The 22,982-nt window shown below is 35.3% G+C and overlaps 1 protein-coding gene across 9 annotated transcripts in view; it reads right to left on the bottom strand.

The window, feature by feature from the left end:
• Vps13b (vacuolar protein sorting 13 homolog B) overlaps nt 1-22,982 on the bottom strand; it is a 728,055-nt gene that overhangs the window by 622,567 nt on the left and 82,506 nt on the right. For all 9 annotated transcript variants that reach the window (XM_087190742.1, XM_087190740.1, XM_087190746.1 and 6 more), the window contains one exon: nt 11,562-11,756. In XM_087190742.1, coding sequence (XP_087046868.1) covers nt 11,562-11,756 — 195 coding nt within the window. The remainder of the gene's footprint in view (nt 1-11,561; nt 11,757-22,982) is intronic.

The raw sequence follows: 22,982 nt of genomic DNA, 5'->3' as shown, positions 1-22,982 counted from the left end.
AGAGCAACTGCCTATGCAGGAGGCTCTAGGTTCAATCCCTACCACATAACACAAATGCACTTATAGTATTAAGCTGTATCCAAATGGTTTCAAAATCCTATTATGCCCCTAACATTTATCAACTGATAATGTTAAACACTTTCTTCTAAAATCAGTTTTTAGTGAATGAAATAGTGTTATGAACATTAAGAATTACATTTTCAAAGAAAACTGCATTTCAAAGGACATACCTATGCAACTACAGTCATGAAAAATAAAAATGGTGTAACTACAGTATTAATTTCTCTAGGTCCTGATATTAACAAATTGACAACTACGAAATTGAGAAGAAAAAGAAAAGGCTATGTTTTGAATATCAAAATGATTACTTAAAATCATAACTTAAAAATTAATGTATTACACATTTGTTCTTTCTAAAGATCTATTCTGACCAACAGTGTATGCAAAGAAATGTGCTGGGCACTGTATAATTCTGGCATTTCATATTTTCTCATAAAGGTCAAGTATTTAATTCTGAAATTTATAATTACATTACAATATAAAACACAGTATCAAAAAATATCTAGCCTCCAAATATTTCTAGCAATAAATAAAGGTAACATTTCATCACATCATATTATCTATGTTTAACTGAGAACTCTCTCAAAGCTACTTTCTAACGTTCTGTTAAAGCCCCAACAACATAATCAGACACTCTCATTAGCAGTACTCCAATGGAATTGGGTGCAGAGGAGATCCCCTGCTGGTTATTTGAAGAATTGCAAAGGACTCCAGGGAAACTATATAATTGCATTTTTGCGTTTTTTGTGTTTTTTTGGTACCGGGGCTCGAACTCGGGTCTTTGCGTTTGCGCAGCAGGCAGTGAAACCACTCAGCTAAATCCCCAGCCCTATAATTGCATTTTTAAAAAAATTCTGTATTATATTTTACACATATTTTTCACATATGCTAAAGAAACATTCGAGCAGATAAATATTATAAACAAAGAGGATCTATCAGACATATTACCTTCTATATACTGCCAATTTATATTTAATACATCTCATTGTACTTCTTATCATCTACCATATCAAAAATAATCAGTATAAATACTCAACTCTCTTTTAAATCATAGCAATTAGATATACAGATTTACAATACTTATATAACCTAATGACCCCTCAACACCATTTTACCCAGGTTATAAACATATGATCTGAAAAAAGGAAAACCAGTGCAGTATGAATTGAAGTAATTTTTTTTTTTTCGTACCGGGAATCGAACTTGGGACCTTGGAATTGAAGTAATTTTTATGAAGGGCAGTATATATATTCAGAAATGTAATAAGTGCTGAATGCTGAAAACCAATAGTCTGAAGCCATAAAAATATATACAGCAGTGTAAGTGTAACTATCAACATAACTTTTAGCTGAACTAAATATAAATTTGAATAAGATGATATATCCCATTAAATGAAAATTAAACATAACACCACTGAACAAACAAAAAATACCAAAAAGATAAAAATAACTATATCACCAATATTTTAGTATTTTATGACAAATGTTCTTGAACTAACATCTCAAATAGAAGAAACTCTGAGATTTTAAAACATCATAAAACTTCTACAAATTGTTATTAACAAAATTTAGGATGATGAATTAAGATTTGCAAATTTAAACAGAAAAATATAAAATGTACATATTAACCATAAATGCCAATAAAAACAAAGTAATTGTGATATAAAAGAAATCATTTTCATGTTGTCACTGTAGCCATATGGTATAATTATCCCCTAAAGGAACAAATAAGCACTGCCTTCATGTAAAAAATTGCTTTGTACGCACTATAATGAAACAAAAAATGGATTATAATTACACAATAATTCAGCATAATCATGAACATATTCTACAACAAAAGCATTTAGAAGTAACAGAACCAGAACTAATCACAGATTTTTAAAGCTAAAACTGCTTAAAGATTTGACTCAATCATCTCATTTATAGGAAAAATGAAGTACAAAAAGGATTTAAGATATCTTCAAAATTATGTATCACTGAAGCAATATGATGCTTCATTTAACTCATTCAGTTAGCTCAATTTCACCTAGCCTTCCTTCCTCCCTCAATTTCGTCTTTCCCCTCTCCCAAAAAAGAATGGTTGGTTTTCCACTTATCCTTAAATAAAAGCAATCTTTCTCACCATCACTTCTCCTTCAACGGTGAATAAAATTACTTTGCTCTTCTCCTTTCATAAGTATCTCAAATGAACAGTCTAGAGCTTAGTAGAAACTCCTCTCAATGTAGTTTCTGTTCATGTAATCACAGGAAAAACAAGGAAATCTGGATGGAACCTGACACAACATTTTTCTCAGATGGGGGAAATTAAAAAGGATTTTCTCTTTATTATTTTCCCCAGCAACTTAAGCCAGCAAAACTATAAATATTGGTGATTTTGCCACCACCTAGAATTCCAAAAATAGGAATACAAGCATTCTGTTGCTTACATTGTTAAAGATGTAAAATCTTTCAGAATATAAAAGTACTTGCAAGTCAACAATAAGAATAAAAATAACCCAATTTTGAAATGAGCAAAAGATGTGAATAGGTATTTCTCCACAGCAGATATGCAAATGGCCAACATGTAACGAAAATGAAAAATAAAATGGTCAGCGCCCTTACTCACACTGGGAATACAACTCAAAACCACAAGCCCCTTTATAGTTGCTAAGATGCCTAAAATTAAAAAGACACACAACAACGAGTGTTAGTGAGGATGTGAGAATACAGGAATGCTTATTTACTCACTACTTAGATAACAAAACAGGGAAATCCTCTGGAAGAAAGTCTGGGAACTGCTAAATATATTAAAAACATAGTTATTATATGGTAATTCCATACCTCGCTATTGGTATACCCAAGAGAAATAAAACCTGACATGAGGGCTGGGGATTTAGCTCAGTGGTTTCGCTGCCTGCTGCACAAGCGCAAGGACCCAAGTTCGATCCCCAGTACCAAACAAACAAACAAACAAAAAAACCCAAAAATATGCAAAATAGGCCGGGGATTTGGCTCACTGGTTCCGCCGCCTGCCTCTCAAGCACAAGGTCCTGAGTTTGATCCCCGGTACCAAAAAAAAAAAAAACCTGCCATGAATGTTCATAGCCATATTATTCATAATAGCCAAGTAGTAAAAGCAATCCAAACATTCATGAAATGATAAATGGGAAAACAAAATGTAGTATAACCATAAATGGAATGTTATAATTCAGTCATAAAAAGAAACAAAATATTTTTTTAAAATATTACACTTAGGTCTTTGAATTATTTTGACTTAATTTTTGTGTGTGGTGTGAGGTAAGGTCCACCTTCATCCTTTTGCATACTGACATTCAGCTTCCAAATACTAGCTGTTAAAGAATATCCTTTCCCACTGAGTAGTCTTGCCATGCCTGTCAAAACTCATTTGGCCATATGGGAGGCTTTATTTCTGGTCTCTCTACCCTATTCCATTGGTAAATATGTCCTTTTCTTTTTGGTACCGGGGAATGAACTCGGGTCCTTGCGCTTGTGCAGAATATGTCCATTTTTAGCCCAGTATCAAATTGTTTTTATTACTGTCCTAGTTACTATTCTCATTGCTGCAACACAATGCCCAACATCCACAATTTCAAGGAAAAGTTTATTTTGGCTCACAATTTGTAGAGGTTTCAGTCCATAGTCAACTAACCCTAAGGGTGGCATGGCAGAGGGTCCTGTCAGAAGAGAAACAGCTCATGGCATGGCAGACAGGAAGCAGACAAGAGATCAAAGGAGGAGGAAGGGAAATATATCCTGACAGGCCACACCTCCAGTGACCCACCTTCTCTGACCAGACTTTACCACCTAACACCACATTTAGCTATAAACTCATCAGTGGACTAATCCAGTGATAAAGATCACACTCCCATGATCCAATCACCTCCCAGAAGCTCCACTTATTGCACATAAGGCTTTGAGGGGGACATCTAGCTATAAACCATTACAATTACTATAGCTTTGTAGTAAGTTTTGAAATCAAGAAGTGTAAGTTCTCCAGCATTGTCCTTTTCAAGATTGTTTTGGCTACTGTAGTCTCTCAATATTACATATGGATTTTAGAATGTGTTATTTCTTTAAAAAAAACCTGGAGAGAAGCTCAGCCAGTCCCAGCACCCGGAAAGAAGCTCCCCGCCTCCATCCCAGGCTCCTAGGGCAGAGAAGGTGAGCTAGTCCCAGCACCCAGAAGGAAGCTCCTCGCCTCCATCCCAGGCTCCTAGGGCAGAGAAGCTCAGCCGGTCCCAGCACCTGGAAGGAAGCTCCCCCGCTGCCATCCCAGGCTCCCAGGGCAAAGAAGGTGAGCCAGTCCCAGCACCCAGAAGGAAGGTCCTCGCCATCACAGGCTCCTAGGGCAGAGAAGGTGAGCCAGTCCCAGCACCCGGAAGGAAGCTCCCCGCCTCCATCCCAGGCTCCTAGGGCAGAGAAGCTCAGCCAGTCCAAGTACCCATAAGGAAGGTCCTCGCCATCACAGGCTCCTAGGGCAGAGAAGGTAAGCCGGTCCCAGAACCCGGAAGAAAGCTCCCCCGCCGCCATCCCAAGCTCCTAGAGCAGAGGTGAGCCGCGTGGGCGCCAGAAGCACCTCCTCCAGTGGAAATGAGAAGACATGTAAACAAGTCTCAAAAACAGACTTCTGGATCACCTACAGCAACCCCAAAGGGAAATGAGATGGAACACTCTGATACTCATCCACCTGGACTCTCTGAACTGGCAACAAAAGAGGATCTGGGAAAAATGAAATCAGAAATAATTACTCAGATAACAGCAAAGATTTTGCTCATGGTGCAAGACATGATTAATAAATCTAGAGAGGACACAGATGAAAAAATAGAGGATCTGAGGAACATGATGGAATCCCAACATAGGAAACAAATGGAATCCATAAAACAGATACAAACAGATTTCCAAGAGATTAAAAACTCCATCGAAAGTCTGTGCAGCAGAATGAACTAATGTGAGGATAGAATTTCACATATAGAAGATAAGATTGCAATTAGTGAGGAGGAAAAGAAAAATTGCTTTAAAATTGTAAGGGAACACAAGAAATCAATCCAGCAGCTGCTAGACAATGCAAAGAAGAATAACATAAGACTGACTGGAGTCAATGAAGAAAGAGGAGAGAGTGCAGATGACATAAAAAAAACTCTCCACAGAAGTGATGGCAGAAAACTTCCCAAGGAGGGGAAAAGAACTTGACATACAGATAAGTAAGGCATATAGGACTCCAGCTAGCCTTAGTCAAAAATAATCTACACTTAGGCATATAATTGTTAAGATTCCAGAAATCCAACAGAAAAACAAAATTCTACAAGCAGTGAGAGAAAAGAAACAAATCATATACAAAGGAAAGCCCATCAGAATCACAGCAGACTTCTCAATGCAAACCCTCAAGGCAAGAAGAGCTTGGAGTGATGTATTTCAAGCCCTAAAGGAAAACAGCCCCCAACCCAGATTCATGTACCCTGCAAAACTATCTTTCAAAATTGATGGAGAAATAAGATACTTTCATGATAAAGAGCACCTCAGGAACTTCACGAATACCAAACCAGCACTCCAAAATATTTTAGACGATACCCTAGGAAAAGACAATGAGGATCACAACCCCAGGAAACCTAGCAGAATGAATCCATTGGGCATGACAAATTAAACACAAAGGGGGAGAATCCAACAAAAAGAAAAAGTCATGACAAGGCTTTTAAAACTTTTGACTTCATCACCCTAATGCATGTATAATTCAATCTTGTTATTGTACTAATTAGTATTTTTCTGATTCTAGAGTTGCACACCTTTCCTTGTGCTATACCGGCTATTTATCATCTTCTTATGTCTACTTTTTAATTGGGTTGTCTATTAATGAGCTCTAAGAATTCTTTATATATTCTGCTCATAGGTTATATGCATTGTAAATATGGTATGTTGAAGGACTACTTTTCATTTTAATGATGTCATTTAAAGTTCTAAATTTGGATGGAATCTCATTTATCAATTTTTTTCTTTTATACATCATGGTTTTTGTATCCTAGGTAGTTCTTGCCTACTCTGAATTCATAAACATTTTCCCTTATAATTTCTTCTTAAAGTTTTATACTTTTAGGCTTTCTTATTTAGGTTCATAGATCCCTTCAAGTTATTTTCATGTATGGGAAAACCGGGTTGAGGTTAATTTTTTATATACGGATACCAGGTGTTCTAGTGCCGTTTGCTGAAAACATTCTCTTCCTTGGCTCTTGAATTGAATTTATATTCTATAAAATGCTAACGTTAAATAATCTTGCAAAACTCAGTGGACCATATATGTGTGGTTCTATTTCTAGATTCTCTGTTTTATTCAAATGATCTATATGTCTTTCCTTACACCAACACTGCCTTGATTACTGTAGCTTTAGAAGAAGTCTTAAAATTAGGTACTAAATGTCTTCCAACACTGTTTTTGGTTTTGTTTTTGTTTTTAACTTTTCTAGGGCCTTTGTACTCCTACATAACTTTTAAATTTCAATATCCAGTTCTTCATTTATAGCAAGTATACACAGACCTGAATTTTTATATATACCTTGTGTTTTCTAATCCTGCTAAATTCAAGTACAAGTTCTAGGGGCTCCTAGAGATTTCTTAGTATTTTCTCTGTAGATGATCATTTCATCTACATATAAAGATTTTGCTTCTACCTTGCCAATCCTATCCTAGTTGTGTCATTTTATTGCCAGACTATTTTGGTGGGGACTAGCTTTCAAAGTTTAATGGCCAGATAAAGAGTAAGCATATCTGCCCTTGTTCCCCACCTTAAGGAGAAAGCATTATATCTTCTCCATTGATATAAGGCATTCTCACTGGAAGTATGGAGTACATGTCTTTCACCTGTTGAGAAGTTTCAGTTCTACTTCTAGGCTCCTGATAGCTTTTACCATGAACAGCTGTAGAATTTAGTCCAATACATTTTCTCCAACTAGTGGCAGGATCATATGGCTTTTTCCTTTCCTCTGATAAAATGATGACTTTTGGGGGTGGATCTTCCAATGCTGAACATGCCATCCCTATAACAAAACCACTTTCTACATCCTGCCAGATCTGACTTCCAATAGTTTGTTTTGTTAAACAAATTTCTATCTATGTTCATACTTTTTTCTTCTATTATCTTTATCTAGTTTAAGGATTAGCACCATGTTGAGTTCCTAAAATAAAGGGAGAAGTGTTCCTTCTTTTTTCTGCTTTAATTTTTTGATATAATTTATCAGTTAAAATGTATAAGAGCCTGCTGTTGTCATATAGGTAGGTTTTCAAGCTAGGAATATACTTTCTTTAATAGGTGCTATTTAAATTTGGTATTTCCTCGAGAGTTAGTTTCATTAATTTGTCTTCCAAGGTACTTCTTAGAAGTTGTCAAATTTATTACAAAAAAATTTTTGTAATATGCTTTCTATATCCTTTTTAATTCTGTAAAAAAAAAAAAAAGAAGAAAAAGAAAAAAAACAACCTGAATTTTAAAGGGGATTCCATTGTATTAGTCAGCTTTCCCATTACTGAATACAACGTTCAACACCCACAACTTCAAGAAAAAGAGGTCCAATTTGGCACACAGTTTAAGGGGACTCACTCTATAGTCAGCTGGCTCCAAGGCAGAAATATTTTGGGGAAACAAAGCTGCTCAGTTCGTGGTAGCAGGGAAGTAGAACAGAAGAATAGTGCCAGAGATGAAGGGGGAAAGGAACAGATATAGTATTCAAAGTAATGACCCATTACGCATCCAGACACACCCAGAAGTGTGTCCCACCAATCCCCTGGGCGCTCCCCTCACCATTCAAGCTGACACAATTAAGTTTAACCATCATATTTTAATATTGTCTTCTAATCCATGAACATGGGATATGTTTCCTTTTACTTATATCTTAATTTCTTTCAACAATGTTTTATAGTTGTCATTGTATAAGTCTTTCACCTTATTTAACTTAATTTCTAAGAAATAAACCTCTCCAAAGAAAACAGAAAAAACAAGCTACAGCCGAGAGACCAAATCCCACACACTGCCTATGTCTGTACAATGTACAAGTAATTTTCATATATAAACATTTATGATCAATGCAATGATGATGCAAATACTCAGCTGGAACCTCAATTACATAAAATCTTATCCCAAGAAAAAGAATTCTGTCCTCATTAATAAAATTGTATTACAAAAAAAAAACTTTTTAATGAGGAACATTTTGAATGTTGTCAACTCAAAAATTATGGAAACTTTTGCCCCCTTTATTTAAATACCTACACAATCTTCAATTTTTTTCTATTGTCCCACAAAACTTAAAAAATTTATTCTCTCATCTTTTAAATAAAATTTGCTTTTCCCACCCTCTAGGGTATATGCTGAAAATTGGGACAAGTATTAAGACAGGTGTGCTTCTGCCACCTGCCCTGCGAGCGCAATGACTCGAGTTCAATCCCCAGTACCAAAAAAAAAAGACAGATGTGCTTACAAATTTATTGGTCCTGATAAAGAATACTGAAAAATTATTATACCAATTTATATCCCAAATACATGTGTATAAAAGTTCCAGTTCTTCCAAATCCCTAGAAATGTGAGATCAAAACTTGCTGAAGCCAAGGGATTTTGATTCTACAACCTTAATGTCTCAGAAACATGTTGTTTCTGATCCTTATGAATAACAAAGCCTTAAAGCTATATACTCTTCCACAATATATTGAGTGCATTCATATAAGTTATTTTCTACATGTGTTTCAAATATCAAATGACTTGCTAAGGCTACTCAATGACATACATATTCAAAGGATGAGTTTGCCAAATAAACAAAGAGGTCTTGATAAGGCATAAGCAAGTTTTGTCTCTGGGGAGAGGGGTTTAAGAAAATACTAGTGAAAGGATACAGAATTTCAGTTAGGAAAAGTAAATTCAAAAGAGACAACTGTATAAGTACTATAGTAAATAAGAATACACTGGATTTTCAAAATGAGTGAGTTCTTAAGTGTTCTCAATAGAAGAAAAAAGTATGTGAGGTAATGTATGTGTTCATTAGTTTAAGTCATTCCATAATAATGAATACATATCTTAAAATATGCTGTACATGATAAATCTGTACAGTTTTACTGTTAAAAATAAAATTTCATCTTCATATTTTCTATATACAGCCATGCCAATCCTCCCAATTCATAAATTTCATTCTATAAATTGAGAATTATAAATCATTTCATCACACAGCTAATACAAAGTACAAATACATAGAACTCAAGCATTTAAGTATGTAATTAAAGATTACTAAAAATGCCAAACACACATGACATAGACACAAATCCTCTACTATATCATTAAAACACTGTAACACTACAAGTGAAATTTGAAAATTCTTTAAAAGTTGTTCAAATCATCTTAAGAAACAAAAACTCCTAAAAACTTTGTAACAAATTAGAATTTTGAGTCAGTTCAGGAGTTATATAAATGAAAACTCTTAACATATCCTGGGCCAGGAATTTAGCTCAGTGGCACCGTGCCTACCTTGCAAGCATGAGGTCCTGAGTTCAATCCCTGGTGCCAAAAAAAGAAAAAATCCTCAAAGTATTAAAATGTACTATACCCCAGAAATATCAAAAATGAAATGAAATATTCAAAACAACCAGGACTCAAGGTTTTAGCTTTTTACATTCAATATTAATGCCAATAAACGGTTTTCCTACATTATACTATTCCTACTCTGCCCAACGCTTTCCTTTAAATGTATCTATTTAACTCATCCAATAAAGCTGTAGTCAAAGTGATTTAAAAATAAAATTAGACCATATATGTACCAAAAGCACTTTTTCTAAAACATAACTATATGGGGACCACACTGACTTTTACTTTACAATGGAAATCTAATTAGGCTTTAACATATTAACAAGCAGAAGTGATGAACAACTATTCTAGTAATTTCTGGTCAGTATGAATGGTAACTATATTGGTGACCAAAGATTTTGAGACCATTTTCCTTGAAGATGAAGGTACATCTTCTTTATAATTAATGTTGAATGTCTTTAATATGGAAAAAAAAATGTTAAAAATAGATGAATCCCATATAAATAGAATAACTTAGATTACTAAACTACCTAAAATTAGAGTTACTTTTTAAAAATGCACATATTAATTTGATAAAAGTGATATCAATACTTTAAAACATCATATACTTCTATGCATTGTGGAAATGAGTAAAAAAGCACAAGTATAAAATATTCTGTATGTGTCTAGCTTTGAAAAATAATCCTCTGCTACTCTCCATATAACATGAAACATTGTGGCAGATCATAATAATGGCTTCCCAAAAGTTGTACTTCTCTGTCTCCAAATCACTTTGCAATGTGATATATTTCTCTTCCAATCCTCTTGAAAAAGGCCGTTACTAGGACATCTAGCAAATGTGTTCTATTTCATGTGGTTTTAACATATCAAAATTTTTAGCTAACTTTAACATCTCAAAGTTAATCTGCAGATAATCCAAAACTACTTCTATTTTGTGTGGTTTGAAAACAGCTAATTTTAACATTTCAAAATTAATCTGTAGATAATTTAAAACTATTGAGTCTTCTTTTTTTTTTTTCAGTACCAGGGATAGAACTCAGGACCTTGCACTTGCAAGGCAGGTGCTGCACCACTGAGCTAAATCCCCGGCCCAAAAACTATTATCTGTAAATTGGTCTCTTCTTTACAAATATACAAATATTGAAGAACTTTAAACATTAAACTATAACCATGAAACAAGAGATAATATTCAGGGGTACTATTCAGGAACTCCTTTAATCTTTTAGTACTTTATAGAAAATTGAGGTTGGTTGGGGTTTTTTTAGAATTTATTCTTGAATTTGACTTTTTAGAATTTCATCTTGTTGATAAAACAGAATTTGATTGACTATGTGATGTTTCTTCTTAGACTATACATCTATATTTGCTTTAAAAAACATTGATTATTCAACATTTGTGTTGGAATGCATTACTTATTTTTTGTTGGGATTTGTGCTGGGATGCATTACTTATTTTTAAAAACTGGAGCTGGGCAAAGCTTCAAACAATTCATTTTACATAACTATAGATAAAATAATAAAGATTTTTCTCTGAGTATCAAGATATTAACATAAATTCAACTAAAAGTGACTAAAACTATGTTAAACCTACTTTTTATAAAACATTATGCCTCAGATAAATGTTTCCTTCAAAGAAATCATGTCTTTTAAAGCACAGATATTAGACTAAGCTTTCTTTCACACTTCTTGTAAAAATCATTAATGATACATAAAATCTTCAAAACTTATAATTATCATTAACTTACAAACATCAAGGTACTAATTCAACAATGAAGAAAAAATTTTTGAATAAATATATTTTTTAATTATATTACAATAATGATTACATCTTTTATCTTATTTAAATCTTAACATGGAGTACTAATTCTGTGAAAGTACAACTGAAAGAAAGAAAAATTTGATACTCTTGAAGTGAAACAGAAATTAGGAAATAAGAAAATGCACTTTTCATACCTTAAGATAACAGTGTACGTAGCAATAATGAAGCAGATTATCAGAAGGCTGACTAAGGCTGCTGACCACATGCACCAAATGTTCAGCATACATCGGGACAGAATATTCCAGATTAATTTTATCCACCAATATCTGAATACATGGCAAAGGCCGAAGAGTCTGGAAATTTGTAGCATTCATGAAGTTACTTGAGTTCTGGAAAATAATAATGGTGACTTTATATTTTAGGAGTAGAGCAATGACTTGTAGACATAGACATAATCACTTGTAGACAAGATTTAGACCTGCACAGCTCGCAGTGATATTAAATCAAGCTAGAAATGAAAACTATGGACGTTTTACCATAAACAAATCTGAATCTACTTTATATATTAATTTTCAAAGAATGCATATTTTTGTAAAACCTCTAGCTACTGCTTTTTATTTCTTCAATCAACTGAAATAGTATCACTACATGCTTCAGTATGGTGAAAGTACGAGTGATCTGAAATATAAAGTTTTACATGTTTAAAATATATACTGCCATTAATGTCCCTCAAAATACTCCCCTCACTTTGAACAGATTTATGTCATCATTCTTGCACTTTCTGTAATAGTTCATGTCTTTATTTGCATTTTCATGTCTGTCTTGATGTACTGAATCAACCTTTCATGGTCATTTGACCTTGGGCAAAAGCCAGGAGCCACATGGTACCAGATTCTGTGAGCAAGCTGGATGAGGACACAATATAATGTTTCTATGAGCCTGCCATTCTTTGCATGGTGCACAATGGGAGCATTCACCACATTTTTTATCTTACCTCTCAAAGACACTCACGAAAGAGGACTTCCAGAAGTGCTGTAGAAAGTGGCAAGAAAAATCAAAAGTGTGTTTGAAGTGAGGGAGGGTATTTTGAAAGTGATTAATAGCAATGTGAATTTTACTCCAATAACTTTTTATTTAAGCATTCACTGTCTTTTTTGATCATCCCTTGTATTTTCTTAAGCTCAGTGATAACAAAATAATTTCTAGATATCCAATAGCCAGAACGCTTATATTTTAATTTTCCTTTATTCACATTTAGATAATTAAGTGAACTATAAGACAAAAGAGTTAAAAGATAGTCACAATAAGCAAAGTATACAGGAAGGAAAAATTTCTAATCAAAATCATATTTACTAATAATACATATGTGAAAGACTCAAAGTGCTAAGAATCTTCAGGAGGGTTTGGTAGTCTCTGTAGAACCTTTTTGAACTTCTAAATAAATACAGTTAAGTTTTAGGTCACTCAGAGTATGTCCCTAATTGATAAAAAACCCACCTTCTGGTCCCAGAACTAACTTCCTTAAAGTAGATTTCAATGAGGAATGGCACTACTTTCCATCCAGAGGAATGTGAAAATAAGAAGAATAATTTCTTTATTTTGTTTTGTCTGCCTTTCATTGTCACAGTAATACTGCCTTTTTGCAGACATTTCCCAAAGATGACAAATGCTACAAAATACTTTCACAATCACATAAAAATTCAAGTGTCATTACTGAAAAACAACACAGTATAACTTAAAGCTGGATAAAAAAAATATACAATCCTGATTGTCTGTTCATTATTATAATTAAAATCACCACTCATTTGATCATTACTTTTTTAACTAACTTTGATTACTGAGAAAAAACATACAGTAAATCACAACAATCTGTGGTGTAGAGCTCAATAAATTCATATACCTATAACTACCACCCACTTGAAGCACCCTGCAAGGCTATCCAATATCCCTTTCTGGGAAATTCGAAATGCCCACCAAAGATAGACAATGTTCTCACTTCAATCACCATAGGTAGTTTACACTCTATTCTTGAACTTCATATAAATGGAATCACAAGGTCTGTGGATACCCTACAGAGGTCACGAGCAGTGCAGAACACACCAGGTCAGCCCGCTGCAGACAGGCAGGTCTACAGATGCCCTACCAAGCTCACGAGTCTTGCAGAACACAACGAATCAGCACGTGCCCCAGCAGCAATCCACTGGACAGCCCCTCCTCGCTCCTCTGTACAGCTACCTGCTTCCCTACGACAAAGACGGAGAGGACACCAGAACACCAGACTACCTTACTAGGTCCCGCCGGTCCCGGCCCAGAGGTAGGGGCTTCTGAGCCATCGTCCCACTGCTCCTGGTCCAGAGGAAGGGGCTTCCTGGCCACCATCCCTCCCACTGCTCCGAGCCCAGAGGAAGGGGCTTCTGCGTCACCATCCCTACCACCGCTCCCAGCCCCTGTCCCACCTCTCCCAGCTCAGAGGAGGTGATCCTCACGGGCGCAAACATCACCCCCCCACACCTCCCAATCAAAATGAGAAAACACGTGAATAAGTCTCAAAATCAGACTTCCAGATCACCTACAGCAACCCCAAAGGAAAATGAGATGGAACACTCTGATACTCAACCACCTGGACCCACTGAACTGGCAACAAAAGGGGATCTGGAAAAAATGAAATCAGAAAGAATTTCTCAGATAACAGGAGAAATTGTGCCCCTAATGCAAGACATGATTAATAAATCTAGAGAGGAGCTCAGGAACATGATGCCAACATAGGAAACAAATATGATCCATAAAACAGATGCAAAAGATTTCCAGGAGATGAAAAACTCCATCGAAGGTCTACACAGCAGAATGAGCCAATGTGAGGACAGAATTTCAGATATAGAAGATAAGATTTAAATTAAGGACCAGGAAGAGAAAAATTGCCTCAAAATTATAAGGGAACATGAGAAATCAATCTAGCAGCTGCCAGATAATGCAAAGAAGAATAACATAAGACTGATTGGAGTCACTGAAGAAACAGGAGAGAGTGCAGATGACATAAAAAAACTCTTCACAGAAGTAATGGTAGAAAACTTCCCAGGCAAGGGAAAACAACTTGACATACAGACAAGTGAGGCATATAGGACTCCAAATAGCCTTGATCAAAAAAAATCTACACATAGGCATTACATAAAAACGTGGAAATTGAACAACACACTTCTGAATAACCAATGGGTCACAGAGGAAATTAAAGAAGAAATCAGACAGCTCCTTCAATTAAATGACAAGGACAATAAAACATATTGGAATCTATGGGACACAATGAAAGCAGTCTTAAAAGGGAAATTCACAGCAGTGAATACGCATATCAGGAAAACAGAATGAGCCCAATGAAACAAGCTGATGCTGAACCTCAAGCTTCTGGAGAAAGAAGAGCAGGACAACCCCAGAGCTCATACAAGGGAGGAAATTATAAAGATCAGAGGAGAAATCAATGCAATGGAGACAAACAGAACGATACAAAACATCAATGAAGCCAAGAGTTGGTTCTTCAAAAGAATCAACAAAATTGACAAACCTTTAGCCAACCTTATCAGAAAAAGGAAAGAAAAGGCCCAAATCCATGCAATTAAGAATGAAAAGGGTGAAATTACAACAGACCCAGCAGAAATCCAGAGGATCATCAATACCTACTTCCAGAACCTATACACCAATAACATGGAAAACACAGAAGAAATGGACAGATTCCTAGATACATATGAATTACCCTAACCCTAACCCTAACCCTAATTACCAAAGTTGAACAAAGAAGTCCTAAAAATTCTAAACAACCCAATATCAACCAATGAAATTGAAAATGTAATTAAAAACTTATCAACTAAGAAAAGCCACGGCCGTGATGGCTTCACTACTGAATTCTACAAGACATTTAGAGAGGAACTGCTGCCACTACTGTTTAAACTCTTCAATGAAATTGAAAGGGAAGCAATACTCCCAAATTCATTCCTGGAAGCAAGCATCGCCTTGATCCCCAAAGGAGAGAAAGACGCAACCAAAAAGGAGAACCATAGGCCAATCTCACTAATGAACAGATGCAAAAATCCTTAATAAGATACTGGCAAATAGAATGCAGAAGATCATCAAGAAGATCATACACCCTGATCAAGTGGGATTCATCCCAGGGATGCAGGGATGGTTTAACATACACAAATCAATCAATGTAATACACTGTATCAATAAAGCCAAGGACAAAAACCATATGATTATCTCCATAGACGCAGAAAAAGCATTTGACAAAATCCAACATGCATTTATGATAAAAACCCTACAAAAAATTGGAATAGATGGTCTCTACCTCAAACTGATAAAAATCATCTATTGGGTCGGGGATTTAGCTCAGTGGTTCCACCACCTGCCTTGCAAGTGGAAGGACCTGAGTTCGATCCCCGGTACCAAAAAAAAAAAAAAAAAAAAGTCATCTATAAAAAACCAACAGCCAATATCATACTAAGTGGTCAAAAACTGAAATCCTTCACACTAAAATCAGACACAAGACAAGGATGTCCACTATCACCACTCTTTTTCAATATAGTTTTAGAAACATTAGCCACGGCAATTAGAAAAGAGAAAGAAATAAAAGGAATAAAGATAGGAAATGAAGAAGTCAAATTGTCATTTTTGCAGATGACATGATACTCTATATAGAAGACCCCAAGAACTCCACCAAAAGTCTTCTAGACTTAATATCCAAATTCAGTCAAGTAGCTGGTTACAAGGTCAACACACAAAAATCAATAGCTTTCTTCTACACGAATGACAGACTCACTGAGAGACAAATAGGGCAAATAATTCCTTTCACAATAGCATCCAAAAAACTGAAATACCTTGGAATCAACCTAACAAAAGAAATCAAAGATCTCTTCTCTGAAAACTATGGCACTCTGAAAAGAGAGATTGAAGATGATATCAGAAAATGGACAGACATCCCCTGCTCCTGGGTAGGAAGGATTAATAGAGTGAAAATGGCCATACTTCCAAAACTGCTATATAGATTTAATGCAATTTCAATTGAGATCACAGCAGCATACTTCACGGACCTTGAGAAAACAATCCAAAAATTCATTTGGAACAAGAAGAGACCCAGAATAGCAAAAGCAATCCTAGGTAACAGAGACATACCAGGGGGTATCACAATCCCCAACCTGCAACTATACTACAAAGCTACTGTGATAAAAACACCATGGGACTGGCAAAGAAACAGACCTGAGGACCAGTGGAACAGATTAGAAGATGCAGAAACAACTCCAGACACACTCAGCCATCTCATCTTCGACAAAGGAGCCAAACACCCTCACTGGAGGAAAGATAGCCTCTTTAATTTATGGTGCTGGAAAAATTGGCTTTCAACTTGCCAAAGATTAAAACTAGACCTATATCTCTCACCATGCACTAAACTCAAATCGAAATGGATTAAAGATCTAAATATTAAAATAGAAACTCTGAACCAGTTCAAACAGAGGTTAGGTAGAGCCCCTGAAGACATCAGTGTAGGAAAATATTTTATGAACAAAACCTCAGTTGCCCTTGAACTAACACAAACAATGGGCAAGTGGGATCTCTTATTAAAAAGCTTCTGCACAGCAAGAGAAACCACCAGCAGTGTGAAGAGACAACCCACAATGTGGGAAAAACATCTTCACTTGCTCTTCCTCAGAAAAAGGTCTACTATCTCGAATCTATAAAGAACTTAAAAAGATCAGACCTCCCAAATTTAAAGACTCAATCCAGAAATGGGCATCTGAAATGAACAGACATTTCTCAGACAAAGAAGTACAAACAGCAAATAAATACATGAAAAAATGTTCAACATCACTGGTCATTCGAGAGATGCAAATGAAAACAATGCTGAGATTCCACCTCACTCCAGAAAGAATAGCTACTATCATGAAAACAACCAATAACAAATGCTGGCGGGGCTGTGGGGAAAGAGGAACACTGCTCCACTGCTGGTGGGAGTGTAGACTGGTGCAAGCACTGTGGAAATCAGTATGGAGATACCTCAAAGAACTAGGACTGGAAGTCCCATTTGACCCCGCTATTGCACTGCTGGGGATCTTCCCCAAAGAACTGAAAAAATCATACCACAGTGATATATGTGCACCCATGTTCATAGCAGCACAGTTTGTGATAGCTAAAACTTGGAAACAGCCCAAATGCCCATCAACTGGAGACTGGATAAAGAAAATGTATTTTTATAAAATGGAGTACTACTCAGCCATAAAAAGTGAGAAATTAGAGACATTTATAGCTAAGTGGATGCACATTGAGATGATACTCTTAAGTGAAATAAACAGGACACACATGAATAAATTCTGAATAGTTTCTCTGGTTTGAGAAACTGAAAGTGTAAATAAGGAATAAATGTATAATAGGTAACGTGAAATAGGAAGAAAAGGGGCAAAGGGGAAGGAAGTGGGAGGGCTAGGGGAAAGGATAGAAGGGAATGGGATTAATATGAGAAAATGGAAAAATAGGAACAAAATCTTTGTAAATAGGGAGGAATGGAGGGGTTGAAGGGAGGGCTGGGCAACGGTGAAAATTAAGAACCAAAAAAGATTATGTAAAGTTGCAAATTTCCAATGATGAATGTCATTATATTGTATACCTAAAATGTACCAATGATTAGAATGAATAATCGATAATGTAAAAGAGGAAGAAAAGGTCCAAAGGGGTAGCGGTAGTGGGAGGGGCAAGAGAAAGGAAAGAAAGGAAAGGAAAAATGATGAGAAATGGAAAAAATGGAAATAAAGTCTTTGTAAATAGGAAAGGGTGGAGGGGGTGAAGGGAGGGCAAGGAATGGGGGAAAAATAAGAACCAAGATGCATTATGTAAAGGTACATTTCCCAATGAGAAATGTAATTGTGTTGTACACCTAAAATGTACCAATAAAAGAATTTAACAAAAAAAATGGAATTACATAGTACTCTTTCACTCATTGTAACATCTGTGTGAATTATCTATAGTATTCATTTTTTTGATTTGACATTTTTAAAGTATGAAGCAGCTTTTTATTTCTGATAATTCTTCTTACCCTAAATTTGCTTTTAGTATTGAAACAAATCTACTATTATTCTTTTGATTAGCATTTAAAACATGTATTTTTCTTATCCCTTTTTCTTATCCCTTTTACTTATCCCTTGTGCCCTTAAAAAAATTTAAATTTTTTTTATGTTTCAGGTTTCTTTTGAAATCTTCCACTTTTCTTTTTTCTGGAAGTTAATAAAAATCACTTAAACTCCATAGGTAATAAAGAACCCCAACATTTTGTGTGTGTGTCCATGTAAGTGTGCGTGTATGTGTTGCTAGGGATTGAAGTCAAGGCCTCATGAATGCTAGACAAATATTCTACCAATGACCTACAGTCCCTGCCCACCAATATCTCAGTCACACTACTGATGCTTTTATTCTTAATTTTCCTCTTTAAATTAAATTTAATTTGTTCTGTTTCTTAGTACATCCTAATTTTTATTAGGCAGCTGTCACCATGGATAATAAATAATACAAGATTTTTATATTATCTTCTTCCAAAGGGAATTAACTATTCTTTAGCAAATGAACAGAATACAAGCAGATCACCTTGGCTCACTTCAGGACTAAAATTAGGACTAATCTATTTCAATTTGTACTCAATGCTAGAGTGTAGCCCTTATAAGGTCTCAAAGGAAAGCACTAGGTATTCACTTGGCAAGGCATGAATTCTTAATTATTGATACCCAGCACCACAAAGACAGTAAAATTTCTATATTGCTCTTTCACCTCTTTTCTGCTAGGTTTCCTAAAGTCTTGTATTATACATGAGCAGTTTAGGAGTTGGCCAGAAATCTGACAGGATTTTTGTTTACTTTTAGTACTGAGAGGAGAAAAAATAGAATCATATAAAATGCTCAATGAAAATCACAAAAGGCATAAAAAGAAGACAAAAATAACAGCAAAGAAACAGGATAATAAGTAGAAAATGTTAAAAACTATGGTGACTATTACTACAACTGCATCGATTATTACTTCACACATTAATGGTCTAAATGTACCAGTTAAAAGTCAGAAATTGTGTGAATCAAGAAATATGACTCAGTTTATATATTATTTATGAGAAACCCACTTTAAATATACAACCATGTAATTTAAAAGTAATGGAGACATGGATAGCAACACTAATCAAAAGAAAGTAGAAGTAGTTATCTGTTTTCAGACACAGCAAATCTCTAACCAAGGAAAGTTATCAGAAATTAAAAGGGGCCAATATTTGGAAGGTTGAAATCCAGTTTTTCCAACACCATTTATTAAATAGGCTATCTTTCCTCCAATGAGGGTGGTTAGCTACCTTGTCAAAGATGAGGTGGATGAGTATGTCTGGAGTTGTTTCTGCATCTTCTAATCTATTCCACTGATTTTCGGTTGTTTCTTTGCCAGTACCATGCTGTTTTTATCACAGTAGCTTTGTAGTATAGTTGCAGGTTGGGGATTGTGATACCCCCTGCCATGTCTCTGTTACCTAGGATTGCTTTTCCTATTCTAGGTTTCTTCTGCTTCCAAATGAATTTTTGGATTGTTTTTTCTAGTTCTGTGAATTTTTGGAATTTCAATCAGCACTGCATTGAATCTATATAGTAGTTTTGGAAGTATGGCCATTTTCACTATATTAGTTCTTCCTACCCGGAAACAAGGGATATCTTTCCATTTTCTTATATCCTCTTCGATCTCCTTTTTCAGAGAGCTGTAGTTTTTAGTGTAGAGGTCTTTTGCTTCCTTTGTTAGATTGATTCCTAGATATTTCATTTTTTTAGATGCTATTGTAAAAGGAATTATTTCCCGAATTTCTCTCTCAATGGGTCTTCTATTTGCATATAAGAAGGCTATTGTTTTTTGAGTGTTGACCTTGTATCCAGCTACTCTACTGAATCTGTCAGTTAGGTCTAGAAGACTTTTGACTGAGTTTTTTGGGTCTTCTATGTAAAGTATCATATCATCAGCAAATAATGACAGTTTCACTTCTTTCTTTCCTATCTTTATTCCTTTTATTTCGTTCTCTTGTCTAATTGCTATGGCTAATGTTTCCAGAACAATATTGAACAGGAGTGGTGATAGTGGGCATCTTTGTCTTGTTCCTGATTTTAGCGTGCAAGTTTTCAGTTTTTGACCATTTAGTATGATGTTGGCTGTTGGTTTTTCATAGATAGCCTTAATCAAGTTGAAATAAAGACCTTCTATTCCAATTTTCTACAGCGTTTCTTTCATGAATGGATGTTGGATTCTGTCAAATGCTTTTTCTGCATCTATTGAGATGATCATGTGATTTTTGTCCTTCACTCTGTTAATATAGTATACTACATTTATTGATTTACGGATATTGAACCATCCTTGCATCCCTGGGATAAATCCAACTTGGTCAGGGTGTATGATCTTCTTGACGACCCTCTGTATTCTGTTTGCCAGTATCTTGTTGAGAATTTTTACATCTATGTTCATTAGGGAGACTGGCCTGTAGTTCTCGTTTTGGGTAGGGTCTTTCCCTGGTTTTGGGATCAAAGTAACACTTGCTTCCAAGAATGAATTTGGAAGCCTTGCTTCCCTTTCAATTTCCTTGATGAGTTTAAAAGAGTAATGGCAATAGTTCTTCTTTAAATGTCTTGCAGAATTCAGCAGTGAAGCCATCAGGACCTGGGCTTTTCTTTCTTGTTAAGTTTTTTATTACATTTTCAATTTCACTCATTGTTATTGGGGTGTTTAGAATTTCTAATCTTCTTCATTTAATTTTGGCAATTCGTATGTATCTAGGAATCTGTCCATTTCTTCTGTGTTTTCCATTTTATTACAGTACAGGTTTTCAAAGTAGGTATTGATGATTCTCTGGATTTCTGCTGGATTTGCTGTGGCTTCACCTTTTTCATTTTAATTGCATGGATTTGAGCCTTTTCTTTCCTTTTTCTTGATAAGGTTGGCTAAAGGTTTATCAATTTTATTTATTCTTTCAAATAACCAACTCTTTGATTCACTGATTTTTTTTTTTTTTGTATCGTTCTCTTAGTCTCCATTGCATTGATTTCTGCTTGTATCTTTATAATTAAAACTAGACCCATACCTATGACCACGCACTAAACTAAGATCAAAGTGGATTAAAGATCTAAATATTAAGACAGAAACACTAAACTTGCTGGAAGATAAGTTAGGCAGAACTCTTGATGACATTGGCATAGGAAAAGACTTTATGAACAAATCTTCAGTAGCACGGGAGCTAGCACAAAGAATCAACAACTGGGATCTCATCGTATTGAAAAGCTTCTGCAATGCAAGAGAAACTACCAACAGAGCTAAGAGACAACCTACAATGTGGGAAGAAAATTTTACCGGCTGTACCTCAGACAAAGGTCTACTATGGAGAATATATAAAGAACTGAAAAAAATCAGACCCCCCAAATTCAAAGACCCAATTCAAAAATGAGCATCTGAAATGAACAGACATTTCTCAGACAAAGAAGTAAAAACAGCAAATAAATATATGAAAAACTGTTCAACATCACTGGTCATTCGAGAGATGCAGATAAAAACAAAACTGAGATTCCACCTCACCCCACAAAGAATGGCTGCTATCAAGAAATCAACCAGTAACAAATGCTGGTGGGGGTGTGGAGAGAAAGGAACCCTTCTCCATTGTTGATGGTAATGTAGATTGGTGCAACCACTGTGGAAATCAGTATGGAGATACCTCAAAGAACTAGGGCTACAGGTCCCATTTGACCCAGCTATTCCCCTACTGGGAATCTTCCCCAAAGAATTAAAAGAATCATATCATAACGATATATATGCACCTATGTTTACAGCGGCACAGTTTGTAATAGCTAAAGCTTGGAAACAGCCCAAGTGCCCATTGACTGGAAACTGGATAAAAAGATGTGGTTTTTTTATAAAATGGAGTACTACTCAGCCATAAAGAATGAGAAACTAGAGACATTTATAGCTAAATGGATGCACATTGAGGCCATACTCGTAAGTGAAATAAATAGTACACACGTGTAAATACAGACTAGCTTCTCTAATGTGAGAAAATGAAAGTGTAAATAAGGATGAATATGATTAAAATGAATAATTGATAACTTGAAATAAGAAAAGGTCCAAGGGTTTGGGGATGGTGGGAGGGGAAGGGGGAAAGGAAGAAGGGAAAGGAAAAATTGTGACAAAGAAAAAGAAAATGGAATCAAACTCTGTGTAAATAGGGAAGGGTGGAGGGGGTGAATGGTGCACAGGTAATGGGAGAAAAAATAAGAACTAAGATACATCATGTTCTGGTACAAACACCTAATGATTTATTGTTTATCTTTTTTTTTTATATTGGTACCAGGGATTGAACTCAGGACCTTGTGGTTGTGAGGCAGGCAGCAGAACCACTGAACTAAATCCCCAGCACAAACACTCAATGATAAATGTAAATGTATTTTATACCTAAAATGTACCAATAAATATATATATAAATAAAAAAATAATTAAAAAAATAAAAGGGGCCAATACATAGTTATTAAAGACAAATCATCAAAATAAATGAAGTAAAAATCGTTAGAAAAAAAAAAGATGAATCACTGTACAGT

This window comes from Heterocephalus glaber, unplaced genomic scaffold (assembly GCF_053883595.1).
Source record: "Heterocephalus glaber isolate CG9 unplaced genomic scaffold, H.glaber_assembly_v1.0 deba00001555, whole genome shotgun sequence".
In the NCBI taxonomy this organism is placed as follows: Eukaryota; Metazoa; Chordata; class Mammalia; order Rodentia; family Bathyergidae; genus Heterocephalus; species Heterocephalus glaber.
Note: the sequence above shows the minus strand (reverse complement) of the source record. Positions and strands in the feature narration are given on the sequence as shown.